At 34.2% G+C, this 14597-nt stretch overlaps 1 protein-coding gene across 4 annotated transcripts in view; it reads right to left on the bottom strand.

Moving 5' to 3' along the window:
- LOC145295994 (hydrocephalus-inducing protein-like) overlaps nucleotides 1-14597 on the bottom strand; it is an 865028-nt gene that overhangs the window by 619477 nt on the left and 230954 nt on the right. For all 4 annotated transcript variants that reach the window (XM_080141978.1, XM_080141990.1, XM_080142009.1 and 1 more), the window contains exons 9-11: nucleotides 13211-13337; nucleotides 12371-12870; nucleotides 7094-7161 (exon numbers count right to left, since the gene is read on the bottom strand). In XM_080141978.1, the coding sequence (XP_079998104.1) occupies nucleotides 7094-7161; nucleotides 12371-12870; nucleotides 13211-13337 (695 nt within the window). The remainder of the gene's footprint in view (nucleotides 1-7093; nucleotides 7162-12370; nucleotides 12871-13210; nucleotides 13338-14597) is intronic.

Raw genomic sequence — 14597 nt, 5'->3', positions numbered from 1 at the left:
GCTCTTCTGTGGGATTGTCTAGAATCATCGTCAGAGTCATCTTCACAATTAAAGTAATGGTTATGATGGGCAATGACAGAAGCACAAACAGATGAAAACCAGTGAGATTTTTTTTTTTTTTTACAAAGGTATCACCACGTATCAAGACCAAGAGGCCACTCGAGGATAAGGGTTAAAGAGTGTACAGTAGACAATTGGACAATAAAGTAATCGTTAGTAATGGAAATTCAGTAAATTTGTTATCTTATATGGAATGGCTCATCAGAAACTTGTTGACGTTAGACTTGAAGACAAACATATATTTGTCAGCTGGAAAGCAAGAAAACGGAAGACAGTTCCATGGGCATACATTTCTAAGACAGAAGCTCTTTTCATGGAATCTACATTTAGATTTAGGCACAGATAAAGAGTGGGGGAATTATTGATGGTGTTTTCAGCTAGACGGGTCTTTCTTGTGAAAGTTTGGTGAGGGGGGACCATAGATTGGAGCTCAGTCGAGCACTTGCCATGAAAATAACGATAAAGCAGAGACAAACTCGCAACATCACTTCTGTGAGAGAGAGGTTGCAGGGAAGAGAAAAAGACATCTCCTACGAGGCTACAAAGTCTATTTTGAACTCTATCAAGGCAGGATAACTCATTTCTAGCAGCTCCAGCCTAGATGTGGCAACAGTACTCCATCCTTGGATGTACCTGGCTCTTATATAGATAGAGAATTGCATCAGCAGTGAGATATCTACTGGATCGATAGAAGGATGCCACCATTTTTCCAGCAGCCTTGGCAACGGATTTAATATATGTGTTCCATTTCAGATCAGGAGTAAAGGTCAAGCCCAGAAGCTTGTCAAAACATGAGCCCTCCCCAAGATGAGAGCCATTCATTTCAATTGATGCCAGATGGGGATCAGAGCGTTGATGATGTAAAGATAGAAGCTTGGTTTTAGATGCATTAAAAGTAAGCAGCCACTCCTTTTTCCATTGTACCACATGCTCAAGATCAGAGAAGAGAGAATCAGAGAGAACTTGGTTATTTACGATCTTAGATGTGCTACCATAGATAGTAGTGTCATCAGCATAAATGTCTATGAATGATGTAAGTATGTGATTTGAAAAATCATTAATGTAGATCAGGAAGAGAGTTGAGCCCAGGATGGACCCCTGAGGGACTCCAGCATTAATACTGTGAGCTTCTGATTTCTGCCCATCAACCACTACTCTTATGAATCCATCAGTGAGAAATGATTTAATAATTGAGAAGACATTTCCAGCTATACCATAACTGGAGATCTTGTGAAGTAAACCTTTATGCGATACTCTATCAAAGGCCTTTGATATGTCAAGAGCAATTGCCCTAGAAAGGTTGCCTCCATCGAGAGATTTGCTAATCCTATGAGATATAACTGTAAGCACATCTTCTGTAGATCTAAGAGAACGGAAACCATATTGCGTGTCACTAAGAAGGTTTTTTTGCTGAGATGATTGATTACTTCTGTATTTAACACAGATTCCAGCAACTTACTCATGAATGCGGGTTGATTTAAAACTTGCAATAAGGAATAAAGGTGTCAATTTTAACAAGAAGCCAGTCAGTAACCTCCATAATAGCAGCATTTGGAGACATAGCAAAGTAAACTTGGAATATCACATAGGAAGCTATGAAGCTCATGCCAATCAGTCTTCCAGTAGTTAAATGTCTTCCTATGAAGAGGATGATCGATTGAAAACTCCACAGAAAAACTCAACCTCTATACCAGCAACAACATGATCAGAAGAAACCAATGGAGGAGAAGAGAAAATAGAAAATGAATCAGGTATAGATGTGAGAAAAAGATCAAGTAAAGATTGTTGATGAAGGTCATTATCAGGAAAACATGTGGAGAAGGTGACAATTAGAGATAAGTCATAAGACTGAGAAAAGTTAAGATCGCTTTCATCAGCAACATTTGTGTCATTAGAATGGGTGAGCCAGTCAGAATAATGAGCATTGAAATCACTGAAAAAAAAGATGGGAGTTTGACGGATGAAGTTGCAATCGATTATTAATATTGCTGGATATAGCAGCAACAACTGCAGTTATTGTATAAAAGGAGAACGATACAAAAAGAAATAGGAAGTGGAGTGCAGCAAAAGACAACTTTAGACAGATAAAGACTTGGGATATGTATAATGGGGAGATCTTTGTGAAGAAAAAAATAGGAAGACCATGCAAATGCATGGAAGAATCTAGTCAGACAAGAAGCAAATAATTATTCACATATAAATCGTTGCTATTAATAGAAGCATCTAGATTAGTCTTACAAAAAGCAAGGACGTGAGAAAATTTGTGCAAGAGAAAATTTGACCTGAGATCTCTGTACAAGTCTTTGTATAAATCTTTCCGAACTCTGGGTATTTTTACTTTTTTGTGTTCACATCCACTACTGGAATTATTAAGGAGTCACTCACGGGGTGCCCTGTGATTGGATGAAAAACAACCAATTACAGACCTCCCTTTTTAGATTCCTCCCAACCCCTTGAGAGCGGTTATTTTGAATTCTCTTCCTCTTTTGTTTGTTGAAGCCCTGAAGACAACACATGTGTTTCAGTTTTCTACGCCATTCATACTGGTCACGTGGGAGAACTTTTGACAACAATTGCAGCCCAAAGAATTCAAGGCTTCCTCCTTTTTTTTTTACTTCAACCCGGCCAAACTCCACAGGAAACAAACAACGTTAAAAGGCCGAACAATAGATGAGTTCCTTATATTTCCTATTAATAAAAGTTTTCTTATAACAACTACATTTGTCTTGTGTTTCTTCCTTATTGTCGACGTCACTTTATTTTTGTTACCATCTATAGTTGGGAAAATCCCAATAATACTCATAATAGCAACATTTAAAAAAAAAATTGAACATATAGATATCGGCAAATATTCATTCACTAATTTGACTTGTATACATGTTGTAATTTTGTAATAGTTCTTCTTATTGTAAAAAGTTAATACAACTAATTAAAAACATGTTTTCTGTTTGTAGCTGTTTCATTTCTATTGGTGTGATGCATTGCAGATACCTTCAATTAATCTCTTCAGTTTGTTCTTCTTGTCTGAGTTTTTCAAATTCACAATATTTATTCAAATTTTGCAGATAGTGTACATATTTTATAATTGGTTCATTACTTTCTTGCTTCATCAACATGAACTTTGTTCTTTCTGGCTTGAACAACCTTTTGTTCTTATTTCTTTTGAATTATTTTTTGAAAGTCTTTTGAAGTCTTACAGGTTTGAGGGATAGGCTATGGTGAATACAGTATGTTATTTCATTTTCTCCTCCTGTTTCTTTGTTGTCTTTTAATTTTTTAGTTTTTGCACTAGCAGCAAAACATTGCAGTCACAACCCTCGGGAGACAATTGAAATTCTATCAGCAATGTTCTTGTTGTAAAGTTAATGACTAAAGCTTTCTCTAACTCGTTCTTAGGTTTTTTTAGAGACAGCGAAATTTAAATCAAAATAAACCACAAAAAAACTATTTGGTGCTTAATTAGACTTGCACTTATGATGAAAATTGTAAGTAAAGAAAATGCAGAAAAGGTTTTATGATGTATTTACCCATCACGGAATGAAGATGGCATATTCCAAAAATCACATAACTTGATCAAGTTTTTTTTATTTAAGAAAATAAAACTTTATGACTTGCTCGATGCGACAGAAATCAGTCACCATATTTGATTGAAAGGAGATTTTGGTTGACACCGGTTTGACCGTGACCTTCACACACATGCATTTGTGATTGTTTTGCGAATTTTCACGACCAAGAGTGTATTTCTTATATATTAACAAAACGTTTTAATAATAAATTTAAACCAAACTTTTGATTGATATTTTTATTCACTACTACTACTACTACTACTACTACTACTACTAACAACAACAACAACAACAATAATAACAATAACAATAATAATAATAATAATAATATTACTACTACTACACTACACCCAAAGGACAACTCTACATGAAAAGGAAAAACGGCAGGAGAGGACTGGTTTGTATCGAAGACTATGTGAATGACAAAAAAAAAAAAAAAAAAAAAAGAATTAGAAAAATACATAATGAAAAACACTGAAAGGATAATTATGGCAGCGAGAGACACTGAAAAAAATCCACAAAACAGAAAACAGAGAGACAAAGGATAAAACGAGAAAAGAAAAACGGGAAGAGAAACAACTACACGGAAGATTCATAAGAATGACAACAGATGATAATAATGCAAACACCTGGACATGAATGTGAAAAGGACACATAAGCTTAGAAACTGAATCCCTAATAATTGCAGCACAAGATAACTTGATAAGAATCAACTACATCAAAGCAAAGATCACCAAAACACAAGAAAACAGCATATGCAGATTCTGTGGACAAAAAAAAAAAAATGAAATGATAGACCATATAGTAAGCGAATGGAGTAACTGACCTAAAATAGAATACTAGAACAGGCACGACTAAGTGGGAAGGGCAGTACACTGGGAATTATGCAAACAACTGCATCTTAAACCAGCAACAGTACTTGAAAACATGAATCACAAAATCCTATGGGATATGGCCATACAAACAGATAAACTCATCCAAACAAGAAGACTGGATGTCGTAATAATTAACAAGAAAGAAAAGTCCTGCCAAATCGTAGATTTTGCTGGTCCAGCTGACCATAGGGTGAATATCAAAGAAAAGGAGAAACGGAGAAAATACACAGAGCAAGCCAGAGAACTGAAAGGGATATGGAAGATGAAGAAAATCAAGATAATATTTAGTAAGAGCACTAGGAACAACTCTGAAAAAATAAAAAAAGGAGAAATTGGAATCAGAGGAATGACTGAAAAGATACAATGAACAACAATAATTAAAACAGCTGAACTATTAAGGAAAACCCTTGAATGTGGAAACTAATACACATGAGCCACATGTGTGGACCAAACAAATTGCTGCAGAGGCAAAACATGAAAAAGTGTTACAGGGAACCAAGAACATTGAAGCTGCATATCTACAAGTTCTCTATCTCCTTCTCCATCCCCCTCCTATTGCTCCATCACCGCCCCTCCACTCCAAGAGTGATGCCCAATTGTTGAGAAGGGTCAAGGAGGATGAAAAGACCGAGGAGAGAGTACTGACCAGACCTCTGCTCGACAAGTTTGAAGAGAACTGGAACCTTGGGGAGGCTTATTGCCACTCAAATTCCAGTGGAGATCAATGCCCGCTGCCAGCAAGAAATCAATGGTAAGAGGCTGTTATGATAACACAAATTTATTAGCAAATGTTATCGAAAGAGGTAAAAAGTACTGTAAATCTGGGGAGATTTGTTGTCACTCAGCTTCCAGGGAACACCGCAGGTTGTTTTAAAGGAGAGATATTTGATGACCTGTGTGAAAGCTCATTGTGAGCCAATAATAAAAACAAGTTACATTATTTAGTTGTGACCAAGATTGATTTTTTATGCAAAGTGCATTTATAGATTTACAAAACATTTTAATAAAACAATTTAAACCAAACATTTTAAGGACAGGCATTCTAACCAAGATGTTCTATTTGAGGAGAAACAAGCTTCCCAAAATGAGACACTCTGGATTGATATTTTTATTTAAAAATATTAATAAAAAATTATAATCAAAACTAGCTATATTATTTCCAAAACATTTTGTGGGGAACAGGATTTTCTCTACATTAAAAACTGACGTAAGAAATGTGAATTTAGGATATTGTTTGTATTTGTGATTTTAATATGCATAGAAATTGCTTCAGTCAAGAAGGGTTTCTCCTTCAATGACCACTGACAAGAGAAATCGGTGTCTTATAAATTGTTTATATCACACACCGTGTGGCATGTGGCTCCATCCTGCTGAAACCACATAATGAATTGCTAATACAAGTTGAACTTAAAACAACCAATAGTTGTCAACCCTCAATTGAATAAAATAGAGTTGTTAATTTAAGGTCACCGGCTCTAGAAAAGCACCCTTTACATACATTCTCTTAATTCTATGCTAAATAGCCAGTATCAATACAAAAGTCTGAATACAATTGTGTTTCCTTCTCAAATTGAACCGGTAAGCTTAAACTGTAGTGATTGAAAATGACTGTATTTGCCATTTAAAGTGGAAAATTGTTAATATGGGAAGCTACCCGTATCAACATATTTTCAACTAAAAATTTGATCAAATCCACAAATAAACTGGGGTCTGTCACTCAAAATGTAGAGACTAAAAATTAATCTCTTGCATAAAGAGTTAGATTTTAAACCCTATGGCAGTAGGGACTTCTGGAGTTGTTGTTCAATTTCCTTCCTTCAGTTGATTGACTGGATCAAAATATGAGCCTCCTGAAATGTAACTGGGTCAAAATATGAGCCTCCTGAAATGTAACTGGGTCAAAATATGAGTCTCCTGAAATGTAACTGGGTCAAAATATGAGCCTCCTGAAATGTAACTGGGTCAAAATATGAGCCTCCTGAAATGTAACTGGGTCAAAATATGAGCCTCCTGAAATGGACTAGTTCTTTTAGGCGTTTTTATTCATTTATTTATTTTTTGTTTTTGAGTTGTAGGTGACTGATTTCCAATATCAATATTCTATTGTCCAGAAACTATTATATCATTTAATACATAATACAAATTCTTATAAATAAGTTTTAATTAAAATTAATTTTAATTAAAATTTTAATTAAAAACAAAGACAAAATGGAAAAAACAAAACTTTGGGGATTAACATATTTCATATTTTTAGAACATCATCAGAGGCAAAAATTCTGAGAAAGTTGTGCAAAATTAAGGCAGAACCAATTGTAAAAAGCTGCCTTTAACCCCAATTCATAGAAATGTTGATGGAATGTTTCAAGAGATTGTTTTTGCAATCATTTGGCAAAGGAAATTGGTTAGAGGATGAATAAAATTATAGCTGTAACTCTTCAGTGTGCCCATGCTTTTCTATTAACCTCAAGCCATCTTTCAGTCAGGAGAAATGAACTTGGAGATGGCTAAAACCACCAGATACACACGAATGAGTATTTAACAAAGTAATATAAAAAAATCTGAAGGCAAACAAAACATTATTAAAAACCTCACCATAAGAAACTGTTCCAAAATCGAGTTGAGTCACATCAAAATGGAAAGTAGGTCCGATCACTGAACCCCTGTAAATAAACAAAAATCATCTTGACAATTCATAATTACTATTGCTGTTTTTGTTTTGGTTTACTCTTATTTATTCCCAAACAAATCATATTACCACTTGAAATACAAGGGCTACTAATTTAGTATGATGTCACATGAACTATGGAATGGGTGAAAATCAAATGTAATCTTGTGCTACTGATGCCACTTGGAAAGTACAGTGCAAAATGGTATTAATTAAAGATGGTTTGTTGAGCATCATGAATGAAATGGAGGCTGTTCTGAAAGAGGGACAAATGTGAATTCACATACAAAATATTTATTGAGGCAGGATCGTGCCTTAGTGACAAAACAATCACTGTTGATTGGAGACCTCAAGACAGCTGTGATGATAATTCTGCAGTTGTATGGAAGAAATTGGCTGATCACTTTCAAAAGAAAATGTGGGCTAAAAAATTAGCCTCGAGGAGAAAATTATATTTCCTCAAATTAAAAGAGGGTTACCTCAGAACAATGATAGAAATATTTGACGAGTTAGCAATCATTGATGATTCAATTGATGAGGAGGATAGAGTTGTGCATCTCTTGGCTATTGTCTCAGATTCTTATAGCATGTTGGTGACAGCACTCGAAGGAAGTCAGAATATTATCAAGTGGATGTTAGTGACTGAACGATTTCTGTACAATAAAATTGCTGAATTGAAAGCCATGAGGTTAAAAAAGTCATGTCAACAAAATGGAAAAAAAGTGTTATCACTGTGGGAAAAAATAGATATTTTAAATGTGACTATCGATTGTTTGGCAAAGATACAAAACAGAGTTTCAAGCGGAATCATCTAAAAAAGAAAGCTTTCTACACTAAGAAAATGTAGGGTGACTCAAGCGACTCTGAAGCAACATGTCACATGTGTTATGATGTGAAGAAATTTCTTAATTTAAGAGAATTGGATGCAGAAGAAGAAATAACCCTTGGTGACGGATTCTCAGTTGAGGCATTAGGAATAGGAACGATAGAACTGAAAGTAAGTGTACCAGAGGGGAAATATCAAAGATTCAGGTTGTGTGATGTTCCTAAATTTATTGCCTAGAGCTACTAAATCTGGAAAGACATGTATATTTACTGAGTCAGGTTGTCAACTTCTGGATGATAAGCAGAATATAATAGTTACAAGTTAAAAAATTGGAAACATATACTACTTAAACTGCAGCGAAGTACATGAAGCCAGCCCATACAGCAATTACTTAAAGATTTGGCATAGACGTTTAGTCACCTTGGCGCAATGAATTTAAAGAAACTATTAAGAGACCTAGATTAAGAGAAACTATTAGAGAACTAGTAACTGGTCTTGATTATGATGTATCTATTTACTATGCCTCCCCACAGGACAGAGTTAGACACCAGGGTCGTTTTTTAACGTGGAGAAAAGGTACAAAAATAAAAATTGTCTCAGTCGTGAAGGATTTCTCCTCCACCGAAAGAGAACAAGAAATAGAAGTGCAGCATCTGAAGAACAGATACTACACTTTGATGGAAAACATCATCGTTTGTCTTTCCAAAATTTGGTGGAAGGCAAACCACTCAACTTCTTGATATTGTACATAGCAATGTTTGTGGAAGGACAGAGGCAAACTCACATGATGGAGCTGAATATTTTGTCACATTTATTGACTTGCGTGGATATACATGCACAATATAGACGTTTTTAAAAGTTCATGAAATGGAAAACCAGGATTGAGAAATCCACATAATACTGAAACTCTACATCCTGAATGTTAAAATTATTTCAAAAAGGAGGGTGTACAACATGGATATACTGTTCCTAAAACACCAGAGCAAAATGGAGTAGCCTAAAAATGAACAGAATATTAGTGGAAACAATGCAAGCAATGTTAAAATTTGAAGCTACCTAAGAAATTTTGGTCAGAAGCTTTATTCATGTCTTCATATATTCAAAACCGGAGTCGAAGAAATACAGTAAAAGGTATGACGTCACATGGAATGGGTGCAAATCAAATGTGAACCATTTACACATTTTTTGATGATTTTGTCCACAATATTGTCTTGATGTTGTCATCATCATCATCATGATAGATAAAAAGATTTAAAATGAATTCTAAAAGCAAAAAAAAAGTATATTCCTTGGATATTAGAGTTAAGGAGTACAGCCTCTATGATACAATGAAATCTAAAGTATTCCATATCAGAGTTATTATCTTCAATGAATCAGATTCATTAGCTGAATAGGGTAAAAAGGAAGTTGTAAACCGATATCCAGTAGAAATTGAACATCAAGACAGCTATGATGATGATGATGATGATGATGATGATGATGATGGTTCGACGGTTGAGTTGTTATCATCATCAGCATCAGCATCACAGTTGTCATGATGTTGTCGTCATCATCATCATCATCATCATCATCATCATCATCATCATCATCATCATCACTGCTGTCTTGATGTTCACAAACCCCAAAGATCACCAAGGATTAAGAAAGCTCCAGATCAGTATGGTAAATGGGTCTACATTTCTCATAATTTAAATGACCCATTGACAATGAAAGCGCCATTTTCCGGTCCCAAGTAAAATAAATGGAAGCAATGGAAAGTAAAATTTCTTCCTTATATACTAATAAAGTATGAGAACTTATGGAATTGTCCAGTAGACAAAGAGCTATTGATAGCAAGTGGATGTTTAAACCAAAGTATGATGACAACAAAAACATGAAACACTACAAAGCTCAGCTGGTAGCTCAAGGTTTTCTTCAGAAGGACCAAACTGACTATGACAAGACCTTCTACCCAGTTGTCAGATTTGAATTGGTGCAAACTGTTATTGAATTAGCAGCAGAGCTCGACCTGAGGCAAAATCAATAACCTCTGCATTCTTAACTGATGAGTTGAAGGAAAAAATGACATGAAGCATACAGAAAGATTTGAAGTTAAAGACAAGGAACATCTTGTTTGTAAACTGAAGCAAAGCATCTATGATTTTAAACAATCGCCAAGATGTTGGAATGAAGCAGTGGATTGTCAGCTAAAAAAGATGCATTTCAAGCAGTTAGAGAATGTGGTTTTATTGAATTTGTTTGGGTATCAAATATATTTAAAACAAGGTATGTTTTGATTTGATTAGATTCTTAACTATAATTTTATCTCCTGAACTCTCGGTATAAACAATAACTTTGATTAATGTAATGTCTCATATCTTCCCATATTAGTTTCTGTTTTGTCAAATATAAGGAAATAACTCCAAATTTTAATTAGTGCAAATTTTCCTTATTTTTCAAGGTACTGTTTTTTTTCGTTTCCTGATTTTACCAGCAGGTATTTTAGTTTTTAATCATTTTAAGCGTGACCAATATTATTACACTTTTAGAAACATGTGTTAGTTTTAAGTTGATTCAAAACTAACAATAAATTACAATATGGCATAACTTTGACCTGTCAATTTATTTATAACTCTATTGAAGTAACTATTTAAAGGTTTTAAAAATTGAATCATTTTGAACTTAGCTCTTTTTTTTTATATTATCACACACACACACACACACACACACACACACACACACACATAAGATTTTGTTTAACTAAAAGTTGAAATGGGACTATTGATTTTAATAAGAGATACAGTCTGTATTTTTTCTAAATAGCCAACTCTACAAATATCTTACTGTTTAACTACCAAAATTTTAACTTCAAAAAGAGGTTATGTCACACTTAAAGCCTTACATACCTCCAAACCACTTAACTGGGGGAAACCAGAAGGGATGATTTCAGCAGTACTCTTTCGGTATTTCTTACTTTTTGTTTCTACTTCTAACTTATAATTTTATTAGACAAAATTAATATAGAATCGCTTTTAACAGTAGCAAAATATTTTTATAAAACAAAAATGTCACTGTGCATGTAAACTGATGACCCAACGCTCTATAATAAGTCATGACAAAAACAACAAATGTACACATATCTAAAACGATAGCAGAAATCTTAGAAAATGACCTCCAGTCTGCAGGGGAATGGGGTTGTAAATGCATGTGATGCTACTAAAAACTAGGCTTCTTTCCTTTAACGATTATAAAAAATATTCTCAGTCACCAATAGCCATGACTAATAACACCCTACTTGAAGGCTCATTGTTCAAACTCCCTGGTTTAATATTCAAATGAATAAAATCAACATGAATTGGAAACAAATACATTGAGGACATTGCCAAGTATCCTGTATCTCCACAAATATTAATGCTAGGTTCGCTCTACTGTGCAAGAAAATCATTCACACCTGAAAGTATCCTGTATCTCCACAAAGCCACCATTCACCCATGCATGGGGTGTTGTCACATCTGGGCTGGTGCATCTACCGCTAGTCTCTCTTTCTTAAACAGGGTTCAAAAAAAGAGTCTCCAATCTAATAGGCCCCACATTATAAGTCAAGTTCCACCCTGTATTCCATAGCTGTAATGTTGCATTTTACATGTAGTTTAAATGTAGTGTGAACAGACATCTTGCTCATCTCCTTACATAGTTCCCAGTAGACATGGTTCCGAATATGTCCCTTATGTCCAAGTGGCAATATGTCTTGTTCGAAATGAACAAGAGTATTAAAAAAGTTAATCTGACTCAAACTTGTGTTAAAAACATCCAATCATTTGAAAATGTTGTTAAATTTAATATTGATTTTTTTTTTGTTTTCTTCATTTTTTTTATTTTACAATGAGTAATCTCCCAAAATGTGATCTATACAGTCAATGTAAATGAGATGATTCAGGAACATCCTTAGAAATCTGTAAGAGAGAATTTATGAGGAACAGTGAGAGAGTCTATAACACTGAGCCACATATGTCACTATAAACATCTGCTGACCATAGTGAAGAAGAGAAAGCTTGAATAGTACTACCCATTAGCAAGATCATCTTTCAAGGAACAGTACAGGTGAAAAGGGTGTAAAACAGGCCATAGAAAAGTTTGACTGACAAAGCCTAATTGACTGGGAATAACTTTGCCACAACTCAGGAAATTGTCTGCCATTTCCAGAAGTAGGTACAGCTGATACTATGCTCATCATGACAGGATGACCCCGGCATTTTTTTAAGATTAGCAATTGTAGTACTAATCTTCTAGTGAGGCTTCCGTATGATAGATTGGAGTAGAGAGTGAAGAAACCTAAAGAATAAACAAAAGCGTAAAATTGAAACCAAGCAAAAAAGAGGTTTTAAATATTTGGAATTACCTGAATTCAATCTGCAATGGATCAGGCAATCCATCCACATTGAAAGAAAAGATTTCATTGTAATCTCCTAGGCATGAGCCTTTGAATGTGATGTGAATCACCTGGTAACCCTTCCGCTCAATACGACCTTCCTCAGGATTAAAAGTGAATGACATTCCAAATGCTGAATCCTTTGTCTGCACTTTGTAAGCAGCATCAATTTCTCCTTTATTTGCTAGGACCACTTCAAAATGATGGCATGATCCAATGAAAATTGGACCAAGGTCCATGCAATTGATAGAAAACTGGAGCTCTGGACCTTTCCCATATCCAAGGATTCGTAATGGAATCCGTGTCTCTCGTCCTGTGATCTCGCAAAATGCCGTCCTTTTGTATGCCTTTGCTTCTAGAGGCTTAAATATAACAGTGATTTCCCGTGAAGAATTTGGCCAAATTTCTCCTTCAACCGGTTCAATCTTGATAACATCATCAATAAATGTCCCTTTGCTATCTTCAATCAACTGTTAGAAACAAAAAAGTTTTACAGTAAAAATATGAATGAGAGACAAGACAAAAATGTATTATAGCAAAATGAGACTGGTGCAAAAACGTTAGATAAATGTTAAAGAAATATGTATGTACATACAGCAATATTGTTGGCACAAAAAATTACTCCCTCCATAAAATTTAAAAATAACACTTTTTCAAAAAATTACACTAGGTGTGTTGGCTATCTTTACATGGATTCTTCTATAAGTATCTAATTCTAAAAGAGAAAACATTAAATGGGAAGAGGAGGTAAACAATGCCAATCAAACAGAATCAAGTGGGTAAAAGGAAGTTGAATTGTTTACATTTTACCTTCTGTTTGTTTTGATAAGAACGGTTTAGCACTGATAGATTATTGCGAAGAGTTGGATCATCTATGTATTCCTGTTTCAATTTCTCAGTATCCATTATTTTCTCTTCTTCTACTTTTGACAGCATCCTGAAAGAATAAAGAAAACATGACCCCAAAATAATTAAAAATTATTGAAAAGCAGACAGTGTTAATATTTCAGTTGAATTTAATCATTTTCATTAAATCAAACAAAAATAAACGAGGTAAAGAATCTTTTAGGACAATGTGTTCATTAAGCACCACAAATTAAAAGAGAACTGAATAAAGTGAAAATTCCATTTGACACCAGTTGTAGCAGATGCATATAAAAAAAATCGGATTTGAATGGCACATCCCGTTGATGAGGTTAGAAAATTAGGTTTGGATTTTTTAATTATAGTAATGTCACCAGGTAGGAAGGATCCAGTTTTACATTATGAATGAACAGGGGGATTTTTCTCTTTAGACTGAACTACCAGAAAGAGCAGTCAGACTATTAGTAGCTGCTGTTTCCCTCTCAGTATGTGTGTGGGGGGGGCGGTAAATGTTTTAGGCATGTACATGTATGCTACGGATAAAGAATGAAACCCCATTTGTCAATATTTCTTTATGAATAATGTTTGTTATGAAAGCTGTTATGAAGAAGAAGAAGAAGAAGAAGAAGAAACATGGACTGCCACATCACCACAGAAATACGACTGAATGATTTTGTTGATGAAGCAAACACACTATAGGTATTGAAGTACACTCCGATTATGCTAGACAGTTATTTAAAGTACAAAATTAATTTCATGAAAAGTTTTTGGTTTAATTTACAAATTCACCAATTAGCATGACTGAGTCAAGTGCACACATGAAAGTCATTTAAAAATATAAAAGATTGTCATACATACATGTCACCTCATACACGCGTAGAAGTTGTCCAAAAACAACTAATGATTAAGACATCCAAATTAATGACATATACAAAATAATAGGATATTCTACTTAGTAATATGTTTATTTACTTGGAATACCTTGGAATTACGACATCCAAATTAATGACATATACAAAATAATAGGATATTCTACTTAGTAATATGTTTATTTACTTGGAATACCTTGGAATTACGACATCCAAATTAATGACATATACAAAATAATAGGATATTCTACTTAGTAATATGTTTATTTACTTGGAATACCTTGGAATTACGACATCCAAATTAATGACATATACAAAATAATAGGATATTCTACTTAGTAATATGTTTATTTACTTGGAATACCTTGGAATTACGACATCCAAATTAATGACATATACAAAATAATAGGATATTCTACTTAGTAATATGTTTATTTACTTGGAATACCTTGGAATTACGACAT

Source organism: Euprymna scolopes, chromosome 2 (genome assembly GCF_053919585.1).
Source record: "Euprymna scolopes isolate OS-2025 chromosome 2, ASM5391958v1, whole genome shotgun sequence".
Classification (NCBI taxonomy): Eukaryota; Metazoa; Mollusca; class Cephalopoda; order Sepiida; family Sepiolidae; genus Euprymna; species Euprymna scolopes.
The sequence above is the reverse complement of the archived record's forward strand: the minus strand, read 5'-3'. Positions and strand labels throughout refer to the sequence as shown.